Here is a 25,863-nt window from a genome sequence, read left to right as displayed (position 1 = left end):
ATTTGATATAAAGAGAAATGAAGAATCCTGTTGGTACATAAAGATATTTTCACAAGAGCAATGTTTTATTATAATCATGAGCATTAGACATCAGATATACAGGTAACTGCCAAAATACCAACATAAAGTGTCTTAATAGGGTGTTGAGCCACCACAAGCTGCCAGAACAGTTTCATTGCACCGTGGCATAGTTTCTACAAGTGTCTGGAACTCTATTGGAGGGATGTGACACCATTCTTCCACAAGATATTCCATAATTTGGTGTTTTGATGATGGTGGTGGAAAACACCGTATCAGGTGCCGCTCCAGAATCTCCCATAAGTGTTCAGTTGGGTTGAGATCTGGTGACTGAGACACACACACCCTATGCTCCTTTGAGACCCTTTTTTTAAAGTCACATATCTCTTCTTCTATAGCCGTGGTAACCAAATTAATGGGCAACTGGGCATTTTTATACATGACCCTAAGAATGATAGGATGTTAATTGCTTAATTAACCCAGGAACCACACCTGTGTGAAAGCATCTGCTTTCAATATACTTTGCATCTCTCATTTCCTCAAATGTTTCGATTATTTTGGCAGTTACCTGTACGTACATAATATACAAATGGTGCATTCTGTAGCAAATATACTCTATAGGACAGCAGCAGGAATTGGCATCATGTACAAAAATACACATTTGATTTCTTACAGCTCGTACAACACTATATCAAAGCATATGAACATAAATATAGACCTATACCTGTCGTTGATTCACAGAGATATGGAAGAAGAGCTCCAGCACAACCAAACAACTGCATCTACCATGACCAAGGGAAAATAACTGTACATATGACAATATAAACACCAACAAGACCATATAAACATAAAAACGATATGCTACAAACAACATTGACCAGCCATATAAAACAAGCCCAGAGTCTCTTAAAGTCCTCTTTAATGTAGGAGAGTCTTAATCCTTTTAAACGTAGGACTCCTCAGCAAAGAACATTTGGTCAAAGTCGTCAACGCAAGGGTCGCTACACTTCCTGCTCTGCCACTCCCTCTTCCCCTGGACGAGGGCCAGAGCGACCTCCTGACTCCTCTGCAGGCACGCACCTGAATCCGCCCGCCCCTGTGAGGAAAAGTAGTCCCTCACTGCCCGCGTGGCGGAGGGAGACAGGCAGAAGCGTGGCTCTGAGATCGGGCCTGCTCCGTTGTGCTGCGGCTCAACATCAGAGACTCTAAGTCCGCTCTCAGGGAGCTGCTGACCTTTGACCCCATGGGTCTGGGACTTGACCCAGGGCCTCTCCAGGGTGAGGCTGGAGGCTGCGTCTGTCACCATGGAGGGCTCAGAGGCTCTGCGAGGCAGGGTGAGGACCTTGCGGCCAGCCTCCATGGCCAGGGTGAGGGAGTGAGACTTCTGCCTCTGGAGGGTCAGTGTTGAGCCACTCTGTCCATAGAACACACCCTGGGGAGGCTGGATGATCTCACTTCCTGTTCCAGTGGGCCGCTGGGTGACACGTCCAGTGGGGGGTCTGTGGGTGGCATTGCAGGCCTGGTCGTGCAGCAGCTGTAGCTCTCTGACAGTAAGGGGTTTCTCTGTGCCTCTGTAGAAGGTAGACCTACTCCTCTGCAGCTGTAGGATAGCCTGCTGGTAGGATGGAGGGCTGCTGGACCTCCTCTTGGTGGTCACCTCTACACCTTTAACCTCAGGGGCTTTTGGGAGGCTAACCCTTTTCCCCTTCCCCACTTCCTCCTCCAGGTGTCCGTTGTCAGGTTGCCGTAGTGACAGTCGGAGGTCCCTCTTGAGCCAGGTGTTGGGGTGCAGTCCGTGGTGGGTAGAGGGTGTCCGGGAAGAGTGGCTTTCACTCCAGTCCATGGTGTCTCTCTTGGGGGGTGAGCACTGGGGGGAGCGGGGGGAAGACTCAGCCAACAGGAAGCCGGCGCTGGTGACATAGTCTGTGGAATACTGGGAGAAGGCGGAGTCTAGGGAGCTGAGGGAGGAGCATGTGGGGGAGGTCGCCGGGGAGGACAGGCTAGAGCAGCTGGCGTCCAATCGTAAAGGAGAGGGTGGGGCGTGTTTCAGCTTCCTCTGCCTGAGAGTTCCAACCCCTCCTCTTTCTCCACCTGCGACTACTTTGTCTTTCAGCTGCAGAGCCCTGAGCCCCTGAAACACTTCATCCTCCTCCTCCTCCTCCTCCTCCTCTCCCTCCATCGCCGCGTCATAGCTTGCTTTACGAGATGCCAAATGGTGCTTATCCGATTGGACGATCAGAGCTCCGGGGATGTGTCCGATGGCGGGCTCTGAGCTGCGTCGTAACCTCCGAGGGCCCTGTGATTGGACAAAGGATTGGCGTGGGCGTGGTTGCCGTACGGCTGGGGTGAACTTCCTGGGTCTGGCAAGTGGGGGGATATGTAGGAGGTCAGCCTCAGCCTCAGGGTCGGGGTCACAGTCACTCAGGGTGATGACAGAGTCTCTGCTGCGGCTTTCAGGCTTGGCCTTGTCCCTCAGAGGGAGGGACTCCTGGAAGGGCGACTCTGGGTCCTCGTTTAACTCGTTCTCCAGACTGTCGTAGGATGAGTCATTCATCTGGAAAGAGGACACGTCTACGGATGGAAGGAGAGAGGAAAAGAGCGATGCGGGGGAGGGAGAGAGAGTTCATTTAATTACATTATTGTTATGACATGCGGTCCATTTTCATTATATTATTTCCTTCCCAGTTATGGATTTCATATGTTCCTACATTATGTCCTTGCTTTGGAAATGTTGCACTGACTGTCCATCATGCCAATAAAGCTTAAAGAATTGAATTGAGGTGGGTGGGGGGATGGGGTGGAGGGAAATGGAGAAGGGGAGAGTTTGAACAAACCTCCATTTCATTATAGATACAGGGTTTGAAAACAAGCACAAAGTGCTGTCATGGTCCCTCGCATACATCTGCCATTCATAGAGGTTGGTTTAGGTCATAAAGAATGATAGAGGCCTCTAGTGACCAAAAGGCCGTTTTAGCATGGGCACCATTGATGGCTTCCACCATTTTAAAGTAGTCAACCTGGGGTGAGTTTTTGGTTTAAAAAAAGACTGTAATTTCACCAGGAATTCAGCTAAAAATTGGATCCATGTACTCCAAAATATAAAAAAAAAATAGACATATGATCGTGTGTTCTCTTTTCGGGCTTAGTTGTGGTCAATTTGCAGTGTACAAATTATTATAATTATGTTCCGGCCCCCGACCATCCGCTCCAACAAAAATCGGCCAGCGGCTGAATCTAGTTGCCTACCCTTGGTTTAGGTGGTTTAGGGGAGAAGAGTAAATAGACTGGTGTGTTAATGAGTGTCTGAGAGTGTACTAATCACTTTAATGAACGAGGTCAACATAGTGACCCCAATCAGCAGACCTCACAGAGACACAGACTTATGGAGAGGTCTGAGAGAACACTCAACACGCACACGCACACACACACACACACACCAGCTAGTCAGGGTTAATATGCTCTATACATTTTACATTTTAGTCATTTAGCAGACGCTCTTATCCAGAGCGACTTAGAGATAGTGAGTGCATACATAATTGTTTTATTGTTTTTAATTTTTTTCATACTAGTCCCCCGTGGGAATCGAACCCACAACCCTGGCATTGCAAACGCCATGCTCTACCAACTGAGCTACATCATCTATAATGATAATAATGGCTACAATACACAGAACCACTGTCTTACCGTAGACACACACACACTCATGACCTTTCTAAACCATTGTGAAGAGCCGTGGCAAATTAAACCACCTCTGTGTTGTTTCAGTTCTGCTTGGTTTGGGACATCTCTTCCTCCCTCTCCCTCTGTCCCTATCCAACTTTATCTTATGACGTTTTCTCCAACCAAAACTAACAGCATTTGTTTAGAGCACTGTACGATATAATTTGCAATTAGATGTTATTTCTTCAGTGAATAAATTAAGACTTTGTTTACCAGATCCATGGTCGCTGCTGTTGCTCTTCTGAGGGAATCCACCAAACAGAGAGGAGACGTCATCTCCCAGGACCTTCCTGCAGTTCTCAATTAGGAACCGGACCAGCTCACAGACCTAGGAACAGATCATAGACCTGGTTACACCTCAGTCACACAAGTCAATGACTGGTCCTAGATTAGGGCTCCGACTGCAAGTTATAGGTTATTTCACAGGTAGTTTCCATGGTAAAGGGATGTAAAGTCTTTCCAACTTTCCTACTGGCCACATATAGCTGATCAAAATCCACAATGTAAATCGTCTAAACTCCTTTTTCTAAGATGAGTATCACAACTTAAGGAGACTTCTTTCTGAGAAAGAATCTTGTCTGTTCCCAGATGTTTACAAAAATATCAAACATTAATTAAACCCAAGTTACACAGTTTAAACCTCCAAATCTGAAACACAAAATGTCAGTCATACTCCCAAACAGTCAGTTCCAGTCTGGGACTTGAACGTTTCACTAGGGCCAAAGCTGACTGTTTAAAGCTGACTGTTTACAAAACAGTGTTGTTTTTATTAGACAGAATGAGATTATGGAAATATGAAGGAGACAAACATGGGGCCTATCTGTGTGTTGTTGGGCCAGATGTCTGTCATGGTTTTCACCATATGTCACAGGAGTGAATGGACTGCTAAAGCTTGGCTATGAATTTCACAGGATAGTCCAATACAACGGAACTCCAGCTACGGAAAAAGGCTTCTCTCGCTCCCTCCTGCCTTCCTTGCGTCCCTCCCTGTATTTAACCTGGTTCTGTCCATCAGGAGGGCTGCCTATTCAACCCATTCAAGATCTAGAAACTCACTCATTCATCAAGAACCTGTCAACATCTGTGAAGGTGTAGGGGGCCTTTTTCAGGGGTAAGCTTTTTTCAATCGTTCAAAAGCAAATAAGTTAGTCTGTGTAGTTAAGCCACCTTTTCTGACAAACACAGCCTACTATATTTACTCAGGCCACTCAGAGACTAACATGTCTGTAGGAGCCACAAACATCTAAATGATAACCGTGGAGTGGTGGAAAAGGGAGAGGAAGTGGAGGATAATAAGGGTCTGCGTGTCAAACGGAAGGAGAGCAGAGTGTTCCAGACTGCCCAGTGCCATTGGAGACCAGACCCACGCCAGCACAGTTTGACTTGGCTCCTTGTGAGACCGCGACCAACCAGGGGAATGTTGAAATATCACATTTTTCCCCTTCAGAGGCGCTGGGGCCACACATACAAACAAACATTAAAAAAGTGTGTGCTGTATGTGTATGTGCGTGAGATAGAGATTGTGTGCGTGTGTGCGACTATGTGTTTGAGCCCATGTGTAAAGATAAAAAGGAGTGTTTTAGTGTGGTGGGTTTGTGAAAACACACTCGCCCGCAGGAATCTGTAGGAAATGCTTTAGATTTTTTCCCAGTAAACCTCAACAGGCCCAAGCCTCAGCAGAAATGAACACACATTTGACAAGGAGAGAGAAAGATCTGGAAACACCCAGACTGAGTGTGTTTCAACAACAATGTGTCCAAATCGACCATGAAATTATAGACTATTATAGACATTATGACTTATTCTTGCTTATTATTAACTTACAATACATCTGGGGCCACTGGTGGTGAACTCAATCATTTCAGGGCTAGCATGGTTTGCTACAGTCTTGTGGTAGGGTTAGGACTGTGAACTGCTGTGTCAATTCAGAGATTTACAGTCTCCTTGTGAGTAAGTTACGGTAGCATAAAATGTCAAGCTTTTCTGTTAGGGTACGGATTTCACGTTTGTTATGTGTCACCGTGACCGCAAGGATAGAGTGTGTGTGTGTGTGTGTGTGTGTGTGTGTGTGTGGGTGTGTGTGTGTCAGTACAGAGATTGAAAAACTGTGATTAGAGAAATGTAAAAGGAGTAGGTCAGTCCAGGTTTAAAGAGGAAACGTATATAGTATAGCCCAGCATGAGGCTCCTAGTAGGAGGTTGACACACACTCTCTACTCCTCACTGCTGTTTGTTCTTCCATTGGACATCCTGCTTGGTCAGACAGCTAGGTGGCATGAGTATATCTTTCCTTTACACCCTGTCCTGGCCCCTAGCCTCAGCCCTCCAGACCCTTAGGTGAACAGTATGTACAGTGGGGAAAAAAAGTATTTAGTCAGACACCAATTGTGCAAGTTCTCCCACTTAAAAAGATGAGAGAGGCCTGTAATTTTCATCATAGGTACACGTCAACTATGACAGACAAATTGAGAAAAAAAATCCAGAAAATCACATTGTAGGATTTTTAATGAATTGATTTGCAAATTATGGTGGAAAATAAGTATTTGGTCACCTACAAACAAGCAAGATTTCTGGCTCTCACAGACCTGTAACTTCTTCTTTAAGAGGCTCCTCTGTCCTCCACTCGTTACCTGTATTAATGGCACCTGTTTGAACTTGTTATCAGTATAAAAGACACCTGTCCACAACCTCAAACAGTCACACTCCAAACTCCACTATGGCCAAGACCAAAGAGCTGTCAAAGGACACCAGAAACAAAATTCGGGGGGACCTAGTGAATGACCTGCAGAGAGCTGGGACCAAAGTAACAAAGCCTACCATCAGTAACACCCTACGCCGGACATCAGGTATAAAATTGTAGACCTGCACAAGGCTGGGATGGGCTACAGGACAATAGGCAAGCAGCTTGGTGAGAAGGCAACAACTGTTGGCGCAATTATTAGAAAATGGAAGAAGTTCAAGATGACGGTCAATCACCCTCGGTCTGGGGCTCCATGCAAGATCTCACCTCGTGGGGCATCAATGATCATGAGGAAGGTGAGGGATCAGCCCAGAACTACACGGCAGGACCTGGTCAATGACCTGAAGAGAGCTGGGACCACAGTCTCAAAGAAAACCATTAGTAACACACTACGTCTGAAGTTTGCCAATGACCATCTGGATGATCCAGATGAGGAATGGGAGAAGGTCATGTGGTTTGATGAGACAAAAAAATAGGTTTTTGGTCTAAACTCCACTCGCCGTGTTTGGAGGAAGAAGAAGGATAAGTACAACCCCAAGAACACCATCCCAACCGTGAAGCATGGAGGTGGAAACATCATTCTTTGGGGATGCTTTTCTGCAAAGGGGACAGGACGACTGCACCGTATTGAGGGGAGGATGGATGGGGCCATGTATCGCGAGATCTTGGCCAACAACCTCCTTCCCTCAGTAAGAGCATTGAAGATGGGTCGTGGCTGGGTCTTCCAGCATGACAACGACCCGAAACACACAGCCAGGGCAACTAAGGAGTGGCTCCGTCAGATGCATCTCAAGGTCCTGGAGTGGCCTAGCCAGTCTCCAGACCTGAACCCAATAGAAAATCTTTGGAGGGAGCTGAAAGTCCGTATTGCCCAGCGACAGCCCCGAAACCTGAAGGATCTGGAGAAGGTCTGTATGGAGGAGTGGGCCAAAATCCCTGCTGCAGTGTGTGCAAACCTGGTCAAGACTTACAGGAAACGTATAATCTCTGTAATTGCAAACAAAGGTTTCTGTTCCAAATATTAAGTTCTGCTTTTCTGATGTATCAAATACTTATGTCATGCAATAAAATTATAATTAATTACTTAAAATTCATACAATGTGATTTTCTGGATTTTTGTTTTAGATGCCGTCTCTCACAGTTGAAGTGTAGCTATGATAAAAATGACAGACCTCTACATGCTTTGTAAGTAGGAAAACCTGCAAAATCGGCAGTGTATCAAATACGTGTTCTCCCCACTGTATATATACAGTTGAGGTCGGAAGTTTACATACACCTTAGCCAAATACATTTAAACTCAGTTTTCACAATTCCTGACATTTAATCCTAGTAAGAATTCCCTTTCTTAGGTCAGTTAGGATCACCACTTTATTTTAAGAATGTGAAATGTCAGAATAATAGTAGAGAGAATTATTTATTTCAGCTTTTATTTCTTTCATCACATTCCCAGTGGGTCAGAAGTTTACATACACTCAATTAGTATTTGGTAGCATTGCCTTTAAATTGTGTAACTTGGGTCAAACATTTCAGGTAGCCTTCCACAAGCTTCCCACAATAAGTTGGGTGAATTTTGGCCCATTCCTCCTGACAGAGCTGGTGTAACTGAGTCAGGTTTGTAGGCCTCCTTGCTCGCACATGCTTTTTCAGTTCTGCCCACAAATGTTCTATAGGATTGAGGTCAGGGCTTTGTGATGGCCACTCCAATACATTGACTTTGTTGATCTTAAGCCATTTTGCCACAACTTTGGAAGTATGCTTGGGGTCATTGTCCATTTGGAAGACCCATTTGCAACCAAGCTTTAACTTCCTGACTGATGTCTTGAGATGTTGCTTCAATATATCCACATAATTTTCCTTCCTCATGACGCTATCGATTTTGTGAAGTGCACCAGTCCCTCCTGCAGCAAAGCACCCCCACAGCATGATGCTGCCACCCCCGTGCTTCACGGTTGGGATGGTGTTCTTCAGCTTGCGAGCGACCCCCTTTTTCCTCCAAACATAACGATGGTCATTATGGCCAAACAGTTCTATTTTTGTTTCATCAGACCAGAGGACATTTCTCCAAAAAGTACAATCTTTGTCCCCATGTGCAGTTGCAAACCGTAGTCTGGCTTTTTTATGGCAGTTTTGGAGCAGTGGCTTCTTCCTTGCTGAGCGGCCTTTCAGGTTATGTCGATATAGGACTTGTTTTCTGTGGATATAGATACTTTTGTACCTGTTTCCTCCAGCATCTTCACAATGTCCTTTGCTGTTGTTCTGTGATTGATTTACACTTTTCGCACCAAAGTACGTTAATCTCTAGGAGACAGAACGCGTCTCCTTCCTGAGCGGTATGACGGCTGCGTGGTCCCATGGTGTTCATACTTGCGTACTATTGTTTGTACAGATGAACGTGGTACCCTCAGGCGTTTGGAAATTGCTCCCAAGGATGATCCAGACTTGTGGAGGTCTACAAACAAAATTCTGAGCTCTTGGCTGATTTCTTTTGATTTTCCCATGATGTCAAGCAAAGAGGCACTGAGTTTGAAGGTAGGCCTTGAAATATATCCACAGGTACACCTCCAATTGACTCAAATGATGTCAATTAGCCTATCAGAAGCTTCTAAAGCCATGACATAATTTTCTGGAATTTTCCAAGCTGTTTAAAGGCACATTCAACATAGTGTATGTAAACTTCTGACCCACTGGAATTGTGATACAGTGAATTATAAGTGAAATAATCTGTCTGTAAACAATTGTTGGAAAAATGACTTGTGTCATGCACAAAGTAGATGTCCTAACCGACTTGCCAAAACTATAGTTTGTTAACAAGAAATTTGTGGAGTGGTTGAAAAATGAGTTTTAATGACTCCAACCTAAGTGTATGTAAACTTCCGACTTCAACTGTATATAATTTATATACAGTACTAGTCAAAAGTTTGGACACCTACTCATTCCAGGTTTTTTCTTTGTTTTTTACTATTTTCTACATTGTAGAATAATAGTGAAGACATAACTATGAAATAACACATATGTAATCATGTAGTAACCAAAGAAGTGTTAAACAAATCAAAATATATTTTATATTTGAGATTCTTTAAAGTAGCCACCCTTTGCCTTGATGACAGCTTTGCACACTCTTGGCATTCTCACAACTAGCTTCATGAGGTAATCACCTGGAATGCATTTCAATTAACAGGTAACCTCCCGAGTGGCGCAGTGGTCTAAGGCCACTAGAGATCCTGGTTCGAATCCAGGCTCTGTCGTAGCCGGCCGCCACCGGGAGACCCATGGGGCGGCGCACAATTGGCCCAGGGTATGGGAGGGAATGGCTGGCGGGGATGTAGCTCAGTTGGTAGAGCATGGCGTTTGCAACGCCAGGGTTGTGGGTTCGATTCCCATGGGGGCCAGTATGAAAAATAAAAAATGATGTATGCACTCACTAACTGTAAGTCGCTCTGGATAAGAGCGTCTGCTAAATGTAAAATGTAAATGTGAGCCTTGTAAAAAGTTACTTTGTGGGATTTCTTTCCTTCTTAATGAGTTTGAGCCAATCAGTTGTGTTGTGACAAGGTAGGGGTGGTATACAGAATATAGCCCTAATTTGGTAAAAGACCAAGTCCATATTATGGCAAGAACAGCTCAAATAAGCAAAGAGAAATTACAGTCCATCATTACTTTAAGACATGAACTTTAAACGTTTCTTCAAGTGCAGTCGCAAAAACTATCAAGAGCTGTGATGAAACTAGCTCTCATGAGGACCGCCAGAGGAAAGGAAGACCCAGAGTTACCTCTGCTGCAAAGGATAAGTTAATCAGAGTTACCAGCCTCAGAAATTGCAGCCCAAATAAATGCTTCACAGAGTTCAAGTCACAGACACATCAACATCAACTGTTCAGAAGAGACTGCGTGAATCAGGCCTTCATGGTCGAATGCTGCAAAGAAACCACTACTAAAGGACACCAATAATAAGAAGAGACTTGCTTGGGCCAAGAAACACGAGCAATGGACATTAGACCGGTGGAAATCTGTCCATTGGTCTGATGAGTCCAAATTTGAGATTTTTGGTTCCGTCTTTGTGAGACGCAGAGTAGGTGAATGGATGATCTCTGCATGTGTGGTTTCCACCGTGAAGCATGGAGGAGGAAGTGTGATGGTGCTTTGCTGGTGACACTGTCTGTGATTTATTTCGAATTCAAGGCACACTTAACCAGCATGGTTACCACAGCATTCTGCAGCGATACACCATCCCATCTGGTTTGCGCTTAGTGGGACTATCATTTGTTTTTCAACAGGACAATGACCCAACACCTTCAGGCTGTGTAAGGGATATTTTACCAAGAAGGAGAGTGATGGAGTACTGCATCAGATGACCTGTCCTCCCCAGTCATCCGACCTTTTTTTATTTATTTATTTATTTAACCTTTATTTAACCAGGTAAGCCAGTTGAGAACAAGTTCTCATTTACAACTGCGACCTGGCCAAGATAAAGCAAAGCAGTGCGATAAAAACAACAACACAGAGTTACATATGGGGTAAAACAAAACAAAGTCAAAAATACAACAGACCTCAACCAAATTGAGATGGTTTGGGATGAGTTGGACCGCAGAGTGAAGGAAAAGCAGCCAACAAGTGCTCAGCATATGTGGGAACTCCTTCAAGACTGTTGGAAAAGCATTCCAGATGAAGCTGGTTGAGAGAATGCCAAGAGTGTGCAAAGCTGTCATCAAGGCAGCTTTGGCTACTTTGAAGAATCTAAAATCTAAAATATATTTTGATTTGTTTAACACTTTTTTGGTTACTACATGATACCATATGTGTTATTTCATAGTTTTGATGTCTTCACTATTATTTTACAATGTAGAGAATAGTAAAAATAAAGAAAAACTCTTGAATGAGTAGTTGTGTCCAAACTTTTGACTGGTACTGTATATATATATATATATATATATATATATATATATATATATATATATATATATATATATATATATATATATATGAATGTATGTATGCAATGTTCCCTCTAAACTGCGCGCGTGTGTGGAGCAGCCCCGAGACTGCAGCGCAGAAATATCAGCCCACAGAGAGAAGCATGAGATTGGATTTCACTCAACTTTCTAGAGCAGTGGTCATGTCGATCTCCAAGGCATTCCTATTCGATTGCCAAACATTTCGGTAAAAAAACCAACGATAAAGCCTTGTGTTCCTATTTTTTTTTTTCATCTGTGGCTGTTGGCGGTAGGTGCACCAGATTCAGTTGCCCTGCGTGCCGGGTAGGCGAACTGTTGCCATTTTGAACAATTTCATGTGTCTGAAGGTACAAACTCTGCCTTCTTTTATAAACCATAAAACGAGTGTTCTTCCTATTTCCACTCAGCGCTACAACAAGCACTGCAGCAGTAACGAATGAGTAGGAAAGTGTATCTATAGGCTTGTGTTGTTATTATTAGCGGCTTGCGGCTTTTTTAATATAAAGGAATATTCCACTTTTCTCATAGGAGTAACAACATGAATTTGTGCATGAGGCAGAAATAATACGGTGCAACTCGAGTTTCGCCATCAGCTGGAAGACAGTGTCCTTTTTTGGTCAGTGTCAGTGGAGGAAGCGGAGGGAGAGTGTCACGGTCGTTCATGAACGAGAAGGACCAAGGCGCAGCGTGATAAGCATTCATATTTATTTCACGACTAAACACGACAAAACAACAAACGAAACGTGACGTCCAAGGTAGACAAATAACATACCTCACACGGAACAAGATCCCACACCCCACTAGTGCCAACAGGCTACCTAAGTATGGTCCCCAATCAGAGACAACGAGCTACAGCTGCCTCTGATTAGGAACCACCCTGGCCAACATAGATCTAAACGATCTAGAAACTAACATAGACAAACCCAGTACAGAAAATACACACCCTGACTCAACAAATACAAGTCCCTAGAGTCAGGGCGTGACAGAGAGAGGGTCCGCCTCCCTTTCTTCCACTGACACTGACCAAAAAGGGACACAGACTGACCATCAGATGCAGGCACCATCAGCCCAGTAAAATAAAAAGCAAATTATTTAAACAAATGCTCACTCAGCTGTGCCTCACAAGTAATACAACAACGGATCTATTACCGGATCATATAGATCATATTACAACAACGGATCATATAGTCTACCTCAAATCTTGAAATATAAATTAAAAAAATAGCCCGAATAACAATGCATTGGCAAGGCATTTCAAGCAAAGCTAATATGCGGTGATAATGTATTAGGCCTATAGCAATCTGCACACAAACCTCATTGCTACAGTAATGTTTTTAATTGGTTATGATTACGTTTTTTAAGTAATGTTTAAAAAAATCTGAGCGGTAGATCTCGGCTTGCATTTTGACTCAGAAAGTGATCTTGACTCCGAAAAGGTTGCTGACCACTGTTCTAGAGTTTTCCCTGTCAACACTATCAACGTTTGCCTTTACTGTGGCAATTGTGACCAAATCAACACAATATTAGCCACTTTCAAACAAAACTAAATGAACTATGCAAGAGATTTTGTTGTAGGCAGAATGCATCCGAGTAGGATTCTATTGCATTGACACGCACTACTCAGCCCCTAAATAATCAGAGCTGCAGTAGGCCTATATGCAAATAGACCATTACCATATATGGATCTGTGCCATTTACTTTGAACTTGATTGTGATTACAGCATGAGCGGTCGTGAGTAGATGCACTTGTTTCGAAGGTCAAAGCGAGAGCTGCATGTAGCCACGTGTGCACATTTTGTTCATATCCTTTGCTGGTTAGTGTGTTATTAGCCCAGTTATAGATCATTTGTAGTCATCAATAAGGGAGTGATTGCTTCCTACAAGAGCACAAAACTTGTAAATTTCTAAACATTGAAAAGCGAGTCAGGTAAAGAGCTTTTTTTTTTGTCTTAAAGGGGCAGTATTGTATTTTGAGAGCTAAGTAGCCAGTAGGCAGAGGGTAGCATAATTTGTCTGATTCTCTGTAACAATGGTATGAGAATAATAATGCATTTTATTTTGTAAAGTGGTTTCTTGCATCAAAAAACACAACAGCATTTTCAGTCACCTACTTGTCTGAAGGACAAGTGGATAAACAGGTTAATGTCCAGCCGTGCATGTTTTTTCAAAAGTCTCATGGAATGTAGGCCTACATTGAACACCACACATTGGCTGCTACTGTAGGCTGAATGATAGAACAGCTATTTCTATGTTAAAATGTTAAAGGATGCATTTTCTCCATTGTTTTTGATGGTAGGCCACTCTGGTAAGCCTACATTATGATCAAATAGCCACAGTAACCTACATGGCCACTGTTAAAACTGCAACTTAAAGGGGGTACAGCCTCAGAAATATCATATTTACATAAATATTCAGACCGTTTACTCAGTACTTTGTTGAAGCACCTTTGGCAGCGATTACAGCCTCAAGTCTTCTTGGGTATGACGCTACAAGCTTGGCACACCTGTATTTGGGGAGTTTATCCCATTCTTTTCCGCAGATCCTCTCAAGCTCTGTCAGGTTGGATGGGGAGCGTCACTGCACAGCTATTTTCAGGTCTCTCCAGAGATATTCGATTGGGTTCAAGTCCAGGCTCTGGCTGGGTCACCCAAGGACATCCAGAGACTTGTCCCGAAGCCACTACTATGTTGTCTTGGCTGTGTGCTTAGGGTCGTTGTCCTGTTGGAAGGTGAACCTTCGCCCCAGTCTGAGGTCCTGAGCGCTCTGGAGTAGGTTTTCATTAAGGATCTCTCTGTACTTCACTCCGTTCATCTTTCCCTCGATCCTGACTAGTCTCCCAGTCCCTGCTGCTGAAAAACATCCCCACAGCATGATGCTGCCACTACCATGCTTCACCGTAGGGATGGTGCCAGGTTTCCTCCAGACGTGACACCTTGGCATTCAGGCTAAAGAGTTCAATCTTGGTTTCATCAGACCAGAGAATCTTGTTTCTCATGGTCAGAGTACTTTAGGTGCCTTTCACTTTCTGGAAAGCGATGTCGTGTTGCTTGTCCCAGAGGAACTCACTGAACTGCTTTAGCAGCTGACGCAGGGGTGCATTAGCATTGGAGAGGCTGGGTGCGAACTTGGCTAAGTAGTTGACCATGCTAAGCACTGTTTCCAGCTCTGCGCGGTTCTTTGGTGGCTCCATTTCCTTTATGGCTGAGATCTTCTACGGATCTGGCTTGATTCCATTCGCTGTGAGAAGATGTCCGAAGTAGCTAACCTCTGTAGCGCCGACTGTGCTGTTCTCGGGGTTGAGCCGGACTCCTCTCTCGCGGGACCTTTGCAGCATTGCGCTGGGGTTTCTGTCGTGTTCCTCTTTGGTTCGACCATAGACAAGGATGTCGTCCACAAGTGCCACGACTCCGTCGAGGCCTTCGTACACCTCATCGATCTTTCGCTGAAACTCGTCTTGGGCTGAGATAATCCCAAAAGGCAGGGGACGGAACCTGTAGCGTCCAAACGGTGTGTTGAACGTTGTGAGCTTAGATGACTCTTCTGTGAGCTTGATAGCCCAGTAGCCTGATCTGGCGTCCATGACACTGAAGTAGCGTGCGCCCGCTAGCTTGTGTGTGATGCCATCTTTATCTAGCGTCGGTAAGGGGTAATGGGGGCGTTTGATAGCCTTGTTCAAGTCTCTTGGGTCGAGACATACTCTGAGCTTGCCTGTGCGTGGTTTCTCCACCACCACTAACGCGTTGACCCAATCTGTCGGTTCTGTAACCTTGGTGACGATGTCAGATTGCTCCATGCTCTCCAACTCTTTCTTCAGACGGGCGTGGAGAGCAAGTGAAATCTTTCTCGTGGGTAGACCACAGGGGTTGCGTCTGGGTCAAGGTGAATGGTACATTCTCCTGGGAATAGTCCTATTCCTGTAAAAACATCAGCAAACTCCTCCATGACATTCTCTATCTCTACTGGTGCTGTCACTGATAAAACTAGCTTGATAAGGTCCATGTCTAAACATGCTTTAAGACCTAGCACTGCAGGTGCTCGAGTGTCAACAACGTAAAAGTCCAACATCATGTCTCTTTCCTTGTATTTGCATTTGAGAGTGCATGTGCCTTTTACTGGGAGCTGTTCACCACCATAACCAGTCAGTCTGCGCGTGGTGGGCTGTAGCTCACACTCAGATGTCAAGCTTCTGTACTTACTCAGAGGAATAATGTTTACTTGTGCACCAGTGTCTAGTTTGAATTTTAGCTCTGTGCCTTGTCTTCCTATTTCAATGTCAGCAAAGGCTTGCTCTGTCTCTGATATCTGACTTTTCTGTGTCATTGAATCAATAAACAGTTCATCAGCATTTGACTCTTTGATTGACATTTCATCTCCACTCACTGTATGTTTTTCCACGGTAAACTCTGCACACTTTTGCAAAGTGATTCCATTTTCCACATTTAGTACACTGTTTGCCTTTAGCTGGGCAATTCCCCTGTTCGCCATGCACTTTGTATCCACAATATCCACATGTTTTTGGGCGTTTGGAGTCTGTGTCGCTCTGTTTTGGAGTTCTGTCTCTCTCCGTTCTGAAACATGCTCTCTGGGCACTGGAGGTGTGCTTTGATGTCAGCTTCAAAACGATCGTAGTATGTTTTCAGTACCTTTGATTCAGCCTCGGTAAGTGTCCATGTGTTGTAAATGTCTCTCCCTTTTTCACCGATCCAGAGGAGCAGGTAGCTGCACTTTTCCTCTTCTCCTCTGTCCTTCAGAGGACCTGTGAACATTAGCTCCACATGCTGTTAGAACTTACGCCATGCATCGGGTAGATTTGTAGACCCCCAATCCATTCGAGGTGAAGGAACTCCAGCAAAATCCATCTTTTAGTCATTTTACTCTGACACCATGTCTTGTTTTGTATGCTTTGTACAAAATAATAAAATGCAGGACGACAGGATATTTATAAACGTAGCTCTTTATTAACTAGCTATAACTGGCATGTCCATGTGTCTCTGGCCATGATCATTTTAAGAATGACCTTACCACCTGGGTGGTCTTAACCAATCATAGCACAATATGATATGACAGTAGAATGCATCCAATTACAATTCAGTATGCTGACACATATGAATATTACATATGATGTAGTAATACACATACACGTTGAAAGTATGGTACAATTATGTGTTTGAAATAAGACATTAAAGTAAAATAAAGAAATATAAAAAGTAACTTAACAGAGAGGGAAACCTAAAAAAAAGTTTGACGTTTGCTCACCTTCTTGGTGGCCTCCCCCTCCCCCTCTGGGCTACAGGGGGCCGGGGTCCACAGCATGCTGGGAGCGATGCACACCGACAGGTTGAAGGCATTCATCTGGTTGTCGTCTGCATTGCCTTGGATACAGTGGAGCACGGCAACCACATGTCTGAGTAGCAACAGGTTCTCACTGGGCAGAAGATGGACCAACCTGAGGTGGGGGGGGAGTGGTGAGAACAGACAAATTAATCAGTGATGAAAACACAACATCAACAACATCTAGTAAGACTTTGGATGTGTCAGACACATATTTAAATATTGGATAGGATTAAAGGTGCACTAACTGCCCCCCCACCCACCCTCTCTCTCACTACATTTACATTTGAGCCATTTAGCAGATGACTTACAGTAGTGAGTGCTTACATTTTCAAATTTTACACACACAAATACATTGCTACATCCTCTAGGAATCCAGCAGATTGTAGAGTTTGTTACATTTCTGGGGACAGTTTTTTCCCAGAGAAGAGATCAGAAATTGTTAGATATTACTTGTTAGATATTACTGCACTGTCGGAGCTAGAAGCACAAGCATTTCGCTACACCCGCAATAACATCTGATAAACACGTGTATGTGACCAATAACATTTGATTTGATTTGAGATTAGCTGTGTTATGTTATTGTTTGTCTAAGATTCTTCTGGAAAATAATTATTCAGATTTTCATTGTTTCTTTTATGTTATTTTTTTCCTCTTGGCCTGAGAAGGACTTTATTTCCTGCAACTGGAGCTTTGTTTTCGCTGTGTGTATGTGTTTGTAAAGGTGCGTTACAGGGAGTGCCACTACCTGTGGATGGCTTGCATCTTCTCCTCTTCCTCCTCGCGCTCCATCAAACCAACCCACTGCTCATACAGATTCACACACAGCAGACTGCCCGGAATGTTCCGCAGGAAGTCCTGTTGGGTCACATCCACAGGGACACGTTATAGGTTAGAACACCCTTTACCATCACCACATATGCTTCTCTTCAGTAGAGTTCATACGGATCCTGAAAATATGGCATGTAAAATAGAATGGAATGCTATGAAAGAGGCTGTGCAATTCAATGTGTTTTTACAGAAGCAATCTATTCCTTTTCACTCGTTTGTTTGTGTCAGCTCACTTGTTATTAGTTTGTTGGTCGGAGTGGGTATAGAAATATGCCTAACTGAACAGCAGCATGTGTTTTCTATGTGTGTTCTGTTCTACCTGATCTAATACAGCTACAGGTTTTCAGTAAAGCTATTGGCACCAACCTCCCAACATGTGCATTGAATTGAGTGTGTTTTTCTACCTGAGCTTTCCCTTCGCTCCAATCATATCACTGCTTTCCGTCTGTCTAAGACTTTCTATGGGGATTTCAAAAACACACACACACACTAGATACTGCGGTGAATATGTGTGTGTGAGAGTGCAGCTGTGTTAGCTCTGTGCAATGAATTATTCTGATGTGTATTGTTGAAGCAGGATGAAACAGATCCTTCAAACCTCCTCTCTCTCATGTCTCAATATATCTGATCTGACAAGCCTGGCTAGACCCTTTAAACTCTGATTAATACACACGGACCCTGGTGTGTGTGTGCGTGCGTGCGTGCGTACTGTCCTACCTTGAAGACTGCGGCAGTGACAAACACAGACTCATGTGTAAGTGTGTGTGTGTCCTCTGTCCCATTGTCCAGTCTGTCTCTCAGCTCTCTGCAGGCTTTGGCCCCTGCAGAGCGACGGAATATACCCCTGGTGTAGGGACCCTCCTGGTACAGAAACACCAGCATGTCCATGACAGGTTTGGGCAGGGTGTGGTCAGGGGGGCAGATGGAACTGAGAGACCGTCCGAACAGGCGTCCCAGGGTAGGGGACAGGGGGACACTGTCCAGCTGGCTACTGGAACCCCTCCAGAAGGCCCAGTTTATCAACGACCTCTTCCTCTTAAAGGACTTCTGGCCTGGCTCTGCAGAGAGAGGGGGGATTATTCCAACATTAAATACATTATTTCAACATTAAGTAAGGCCTACTGCTCCATAAAACACAATGAGAGGAAGAGAGGGGGAACGAGTTGGAGAGTGGAAGGTGTTTGGAGAGAGCAGAGGAAGGGGAAGGGGAAAAGAGAGAGAAGGAGAGAGAGAGAGACAAAGAGGCATTGATTCAGAAAGAGACATGACAAGAGAGGGGTCTGAGTCTGAGGGGTGGCGATGGGGAGGTCTGTCTGGAGAGAGAGAGTGTGTGAGTTTAGTAAAACTATGTTTCTGAGACTGGGTAGATCATGTTAAGAAGCTGTGGGTCTGTGAGTGTTCATATGTGTGTCTGTGTGTCTGAAAGACTATGAGCTCTCTGTCTGTGTGTTTTATTTTTAGTTCTGGTGCAGACATGAGGTCTGTTCTTACGTTGCCCGTGTGTGTATCTGTTTGTACCAGTGTGTCACTGTGTGTCTGTCTACTTGGCCTTTCTGAAAGAAAAATAACTTAAATGTGTGTGAAGCACAGCTTATGCAGTGTTTTTGTGGGTGGGGGGAACAATAAAAAGCCCTTCCACATTAGTGGCGCAAAACCCTTAGCTGCCCAGGGCCCTGCCCGATCAAAACTGAAAATTAACAATCCACTCCAGCTTTACACTCAATTACACTTTAGCAGCCAAATCCAAAACAACGTTGTTACAGAGCCACTCCAACATTATTTAACGAGCCCAAGTTGATAAAGTTGTAAAACACACATTGCATCATTATACGCCAGTGTGAGAAATCTTGGAGGGGTGGGTATTTTGAAGAGAGAAAGGAAACAAGAGAGAGAGAGAGAGAGAGAGAGAGAGAGAGAGAGAGAGAGAGAGAGAGAGAGAGAGAGAGAGAGAGAGAGAGAGAGAGAGAGAGAGAGAGAGAGAGAGAGAGAGAGAGAGAGAGAGAGAGAGAGAGAGAGAGAGAGAAAGAGAGACAGAGAGAGAGAGAGCGAGAGAGAGAGAGAGAGCGAGACAGAGAGACCGAGTGAGACAGAGCGAGACAGAAACAGAGAGACAGAGAGAGACAGAGCGAGACAGAGAGAGAGACAGAGAGAGAGAGAGACAGAGAGAGACAGAGAGAGAGAGCGAGACAGAGAGAGACAGAGAGAGACAGAGACGAGAGAGAGAGAGACAGAGAGAGAGAGAGCGAGAGAGAGAGAGAGAGAGAGAGAGAGAGAGAGAGAGAGAGAGAGAGGGGGCTGGTTGTGTGCGCAATGTTTTTATAATTTTATGGCGTTTAATGGATCCATGTTGGGTTGTTGCTAAACAGATGCTATATTTCTCTCCTAGCCAATAAAAACCTCTGGATTCTAGATGTATTAGTAAACAACGATGGTGTCATGGCAGAATTGACCCCCAAATCTATCAGTGACACACTTGGCCTAGTTGGACACCCTCTGACACACCCTATTAGCATACACACACGTGTGCACACTCGTAAAACTAGTGCTAAGCGATTAACCAAAATATCTGTTATTTTTAGTTTTTTAAACAACTAATTGTTTTTTCTGTGAGCTCAATGCGCACATTGCGCAGTTTCTCTAGAGATAAATCAGATCAAACCCAAAATGTGCGATGTATTAGGGAGTTGTAGTTTCCAACAGGCCAATATTCTACATAGTTTAGCGCAGAAAACATGGTAATTAAATACAATGACCATAATCTATTGCGCGCCTACTTGTCCGGTCTTTGTGTTTCTTTTCCATCTGCTATGTTAGGTTAGTAGTGTGGGCAGACATGGAGAGAGAGAGAAGAGACAGAAGAATGTGCGATTGAGAGGGATAGAGAGCAGTTGCTTCGCAAGGTATCTCTACCTGAAAACACATGAGCTAAGTGATTGATAGTTGGTATTCAGCAGTCAAAAAAGTATGCCTTATTTACTTTGAAGAACTACTAAAATAGTGATTTTGTCAGACAGCATAGGCAGCAGCCCTATAGAGATGAGATAACTTGCAATGAAATAATAAAGTCAACAAATAAAACAAATGTAATATACACAACTGAAATATTTAATTAAAGTAAAGTACTGTGAATAAATTATGATTAATAAGTGATAAGCAGTAATGGGCAGTCACTACCATCATGGGACTTTTATGAATTGTTTTATTCTGTGTTATTACAGCATTCAACACACATAATGTTTCACTATAGAGAGTGCATTTAATGTTTACAAAAATAATCACACAAAAAAAAAAAAGTTTTTATAATCAAACCGAAACGGAACCAACCTCAAAAAGCATTTATTAGATTTAAATAATTAGGCTGATGTAGCGGGTAGGGTAGGGGAGGGTATGGATTTTAAATGGAGACTTATGTAAGAACTTGACATGGACAGAGAGGAATCTAAGGGAAGGCTTGTGGTTGATTCAGTGGAGCCTCCTCAACGAGCCTCCTGGAAAACACTCTCACACACACTCTCTATGTTCACTCTCTCTCTCTTTCTCTCACTCTTTCTGTAAGTATGTATTGAAAGACTTATGAAAGTATGGAATTAAAGACGTTTGAGGCAAAATAAGGAGGTATGAAGTAAACAAGGGCAAAGGGGAGGGGACACATTTTTTGAATGAAACGCAACCCTTTCTTTCTGTTGAGTCGGTCACAGTGTGTAAAGGGGCCCTTACCTATGAGCGGAGCCTGTTTGGGACCCACCCGGCTGGGCTTGAGGATGAACTGGCACTGGGTGTCTAGAGGGAGACACTGGTCCAGCAGCATCGCCCCCTGGCCCTCCGGAGAAGGAACTGCATCCTTCCCTCCACCTCCTCCTCCAGCCCGAATGTGACTCATCTTGATACTGAAGGGAAACTCGTGCCCTGTGGGTTTATAGAAGAGAGGGTCAAAATGTTAGAGGTCATGAGTCTCACCAGAGGTGTGACCAGGCCAGGTTTACAGTACGTCCAGCTAGTCTCTTATCTACCTCATTGTTACGTCAATAACAGGAGGAAAATACCTCTTTGAGTAACAAAACAAAACAGAGCAACTTTTTGAGTAAAAGGTTGGAGTAGGTACAGTGGCGTGTATTCATGGGTGCCAAGGGAATCCAGGCTTCCCCCAAAAATGCAACAATTAAAAAAAAAGAAATAATACATAAAATAATGTATCGTTCGTTTCTCTGTGTTTCATAATTGTCCTTCAATTCGCAAGAGGCTGAATGTAGCTCACAGGAGAAAGCATCCGAGCAAGCAAAACAGCACCCTTCTGTCTCTCTACATGTAGGCCATCTATCTGATGCGGTCTGGTCCAAACGAGTATGACATTGTTGCCGCCCGTAGCTTTGAAGGCAAGGGAAGCCAGCAAGCATCTGGCCTCCCTTGACAATAAAATAAAATAAAAATAGCCAATAAGTGTTGAGCTAAACTTAGCGAGCTCAACTGTGAATGGTCCTGGCGCACCAAAAGAAAGTGTCAAGGGAAGCCAGCTTGGATTTGGCGTCACTCCTATCAAATCCCATTGAGTGCATACGTCATTGACAAAAAAACTTGAATTGTTGCATCTCGTTGTGTTGTTGTCCTCCGGTGGCTAGCTAAAATTGACCCTTTCCTAAATTAGCCATGGATGGAGATAGGGATTTGGACTTGTTGTTTTACTTAATTCTCCGTACTAGCCAATGATTATAACGCCAATTCTGATTCAACCATGAATTCAACCTGGCCTGAGAGGATGGAAGTTCAATATGTAGCTAGATGTAGAAGGGTAATGTTAACTAGCTAATGTTGCCCATGAATGGAAGTTAGGCTAGCGAGCAAGCATTTTAGCCAGGTAGACTACGACAACAAAAAATTCAAGCGTGTACAGTATGACAGAGTGATAGACCGTTTCTTCAACATGAAAGAGAGGAGGATGGTAGGGTGAGTCAACATGTTTTTCTACTTGCACGAACGAACGCACACACACACGTACGTACACACACAGAAATCAGAATCATGGACTGCCACATCATACTTAGCTTACGTTGATTGGACTAAATTGTTTTTGGTATCTTTTAGTTGTCACTGTATTAGACTAAGCATAGGTGATTTGATGATGTTGAATTGTTGAAGTTGAAATGGTGCTGGAATAGTAGAGGCAGCCCTGTTTTCTTTGCGACTTGTGGTAACTCTCTGTGGTTCTAAATCAATAGTTGTTTAGTGGTCCGAAAATGTCGGAAACATTAACTTGTTTGACCATGCTGTAGGTCATGTAACTGTCTGTTACTGTACATGTAATAATACTTTGTGGACTTCATTGGACTTCATTGCTATTCGGTTTTGTGATAAAACAAAGGTGTGGTTGAATTTATTCTGCCACTGTGTCTTCTTATTGTCTTGGCCTTTAGGCCTGTATATCACGGTCACAAGGCATATGAATTAACAGGTTATAGAGCAAACAACGCAATTATCACAACACATAGGTTGGGGTGAGGGTTGGCTTCCCCAGTGATTTTACCCACTCACCGCTACTGAGTAGGTACAGTAGAAGTTGCCCTTGACCACTGACTAGGGTCAACTTGTACCACAAACTAAACAAGAGGGATATGGCTGGGTTTAAGGTGATTGTAATAGTGCTGTGGGGTAAAGGAGTTGAACTCACCAATGAGAGGGTAGGGGGAGTCATCCTTAATGGAGTTCACCCACAACTGGTGGTCTTTCACACAGCCCGAAATGCCAAACTGCTGTAGTGCCATTTGGATGACATCAGTGGTGCTGTCTGAATTACTTACAGCTAGAGTCTTAGCCTGGGGGAAGACAAAAACATTAGAAAAATGCACACACACACACACCTGCACCCATACACAAACAGTACTTACATAAGCGCAATTCCCAATGTCGTTTGCAAATATCTTCAAAGGAATGGTCTTGGGGTTATCCTTCTCTTTCTCTTCGTTTATTCGACTAGAGGAATGAAGGAGGAAGTTAGCATAAAAAATACAATACTTTCTTTAACACAAGCAAGACTAAACACCACATTATTCAAGCTACTGACGTTAAGCCATAGACTATTAGTATCAGAGGAAGTTATGAACAATATCGTCTCCCGTCATTTCTGGTTACCTTTTGATGAGAAAAAGCCACTTCTCCTTGTGCTCCACAGAACTGCAGACAGACAGAGAGAGAGAGATAGAAAAATAAGTTGGATAACCAATATTATTTTTCTCATCTTCTCTTGCATAATGTGTCCCTGTAAAACTGCATAGTTCCTATGAATTCTTGGTGTCAAGGCATATAGTGTGTGTGTGTGATATTTTACAACCCCTGGCTCTCTGTGGTCAGAGTAAGGGGGTTTTACGACTAGGAATATGACTCTGGTTGTGGTGCGGTATTGGCTTGAGAATTTACTGTTCTAGTGGTTGTTCCTTTTTCTGAGACAGAATAACAAGTCCTGTACTGTACGCAAAATTTCCTTTCATAGGATACCCGGAGGCAAAGTCATTCATATCCGTCGGGTGATTGGTTGAGGACCCCGTACCAAAACACAAAACATGGCAAACAAGTTCTCTCGCCTCGGATCTGAAACCAGTAGTAACCACAAAATTAAATGACAATTAACATAAAAATAAAATATGAATCTGAAATTCCCACACCCCAATAACATTGTTGCTGAGGAGGGCTTGCTAGCTAGTTACAGTGTTTGATTCAGATAGCTAGCAAAATGCTAATTCGCGACACTAGCTAGCTAAAGTTAGCTAGACTTGGGAGCTCATGGGGACATAGGCTTCAGGAGCCAGTGGGTTAGATATTACTCCACCATAGGCAACAACAACTGGCTACTTTTCAGCCAAATATGTTCAACTCATAGCTAGCTTTCTGGCTAGCTAGCATGCTGGCTCACACTGGCCATGCAGTAGCCAACTAGCTAGCTAGCTCGCTAATCGTGGACGCCAAGACACAGCTATCTAGACATGGGAGCGCATGGGTACATAAGCTACATTAGCCAACTGGTTAGACATGATTACACCATGGGCAACAATAACTGGCGACTAGTTCGTATTCAGACAAATATTTTCAACTCATTGTTAGTTTACCCACTGACCACCGCATTTAGGAGGATAGCTAATTACTGAAATGTAGCTAGCTATATCACTGGCCAGGCAGTAACTAATTGTAGACGCATTACCTATTCTTTAATACATTTGGGTTAACTTGCTCATATCAAGCAACACATACCAGACCGTTTGTGGAAAGGTAAAAATAACAATTTGTGGGCTCATTTTTTGAATGATCGGACAGTGAAACTAAAATAGATCGGTAGCTAGCTGGAGAAGCTTTCTTTTAATAACCTATTAATTTGGTAATCAAGTTGAAGCTGGGTTTCCCAAGTCGTTCGGTCGGTGCTAACTGCTCATGCCGGCAGCTAGCTAAACAGACGGCTCTGTACATAATCTGTGTGACGTCACGCACTCAAGAAGGCTCAACCGTCGAGACTCATGAATATTCAAGTCCTTGCTTGCCTTCCTACGGAAGGAAATGTTGCATACATCCTACATACTCAATGAGGATTTATTAAAGGAACATTCTCACTATAAGAGTACAGAGTATACAGTAAGCATATGTGTGTGCGCGTGCAGGCATCTCTGCATGTGTGTGTGCGTACCTGAATGTGGAGACACAGTTGAAGGTAGGCCAGCCCATGACGAAGCTCCTGTCTAGACTGGTGCTGCCCTCACACACCTCCTCCATACAGCCTGCTGTCCACATCTCACACACACGCACCTGAGCCTTCAGTTTGAAGTGTGTGGATGACCTGCAGGAAACACGAGAGGGTCACACACAGTTTAACACACCAGCATGCGCGCGCTGAATCACATTTCTGAGCACATACATTTATTAATAGCCATGGTGGAATTCTCAACATTCCTACAGCAAGCCTACTGTATGTACACATCTCTGTCTGTGAACACCCCTGATACACACACACTTTCCTATCATACTCTTTTTAACCCAGAATGTAATAAAGCCAATATAGCTGTCTCCACTATGTATGGGTCAGCTCCACCCAGAGGCACATGATGTTGAATATACAGTAGTTTGGCGAGAGAGGCCCCGTTCTGCTGCCACAACATCACAGCAATGTTGCATCAACACCCTGAAAGTATCTGGAGCGTTGCCTGAAGGTTGTATTCTGGGTGGGGAGCCCCTTGGGCCCTGATGAGTGGTCTTTGATCTGGGCACGGCCTCAGATGGATTTAATTGGCTGAGAGGT

The 25,863-nt window shown here is 43.9% G+C and overlaps 1 protein-coding gene across 2 annotated transcripts in view; it reads right to left on the bottom strand.

Annotated features, from left to right (window-relative positions):
- Nucleotides 1-314: 314 nt before the first annotated feature.
- LOC121571673 (rho GTPase-activating protein 20-like) overlaps nucleotides 315-25,863 on the bottom strand; it is an 87,108-nt gene continuing 61,559 nt past the window's right edge. For both annotated transcript variants that reach the window (XM_041883273.2, XM_041883274.2), the window contains exons 4-13: nucleotides 25,255-25,404; nucleotides 23,715-23,756; nucleotides 23,471-23,555; nucleotides 23,254-23,398; nucleotides 21,309-21,497; nucleotides 18,309-18,649; nucleotides 17,509-17,618; nucleotides 16,686-16,875; nucleotides 3,952-4,066; nucleotides 315-2,589 (exon numbers count right to left, since the gene is read on the bottom strand). In XM_041883273.2, coding sequence (XP_041739207.2) covers nucleotides 962-2,589; nucleotides 3,952-4,066; nucleotides 16,686-16,875; nucleotides 17,509-17,618; nucleotides 18,309-18,649; nucleotides 21,309-21,497; nucleotides 23,254-23,398; nucleotides 23,471-23,555; nucleotides 23,715-23,756; nucleotides 25,255-25,404 — 2,995 coding nt within the window. In that variant the 3' untranslated portion in view covers nucleotides 315-961. The remainder of the gene's footprint in view (nucleotides 2,590-3,951; nucleotides 4,067-16,685; nucleotides 16,876-17,508; nucleotides 17,619-18,308; nucleotides 18,650-21,308; nucleotides 21,498-23,253; nucleotides 23,399-23,470; nucleotides 23,556-23,714; nucleotides 23,757-25,254; nucleotides 25,405-25,863) is intronic.

Source organism: Coregonus clupeaformis, chromosome 40 (genome assembly GCF_020615455.1).
Source record: "Coregonus clupeaformis isolate EN_2021a chromosome 40, ASM2061545v1, whole genome shotgun sequence".
NCBI classification, from domain to species: Eukaryota; Metazoa; Chordata; class Actinopteri; order Salmoniformes; family Salmonidae; genus Coregonus; species Coregonus clupeaformis.
The sequence above is the reverse complement of the archived record's forward strand: the minus strand, read 5'-3'. Positions and strand labels throughout refer to the sequence as shown.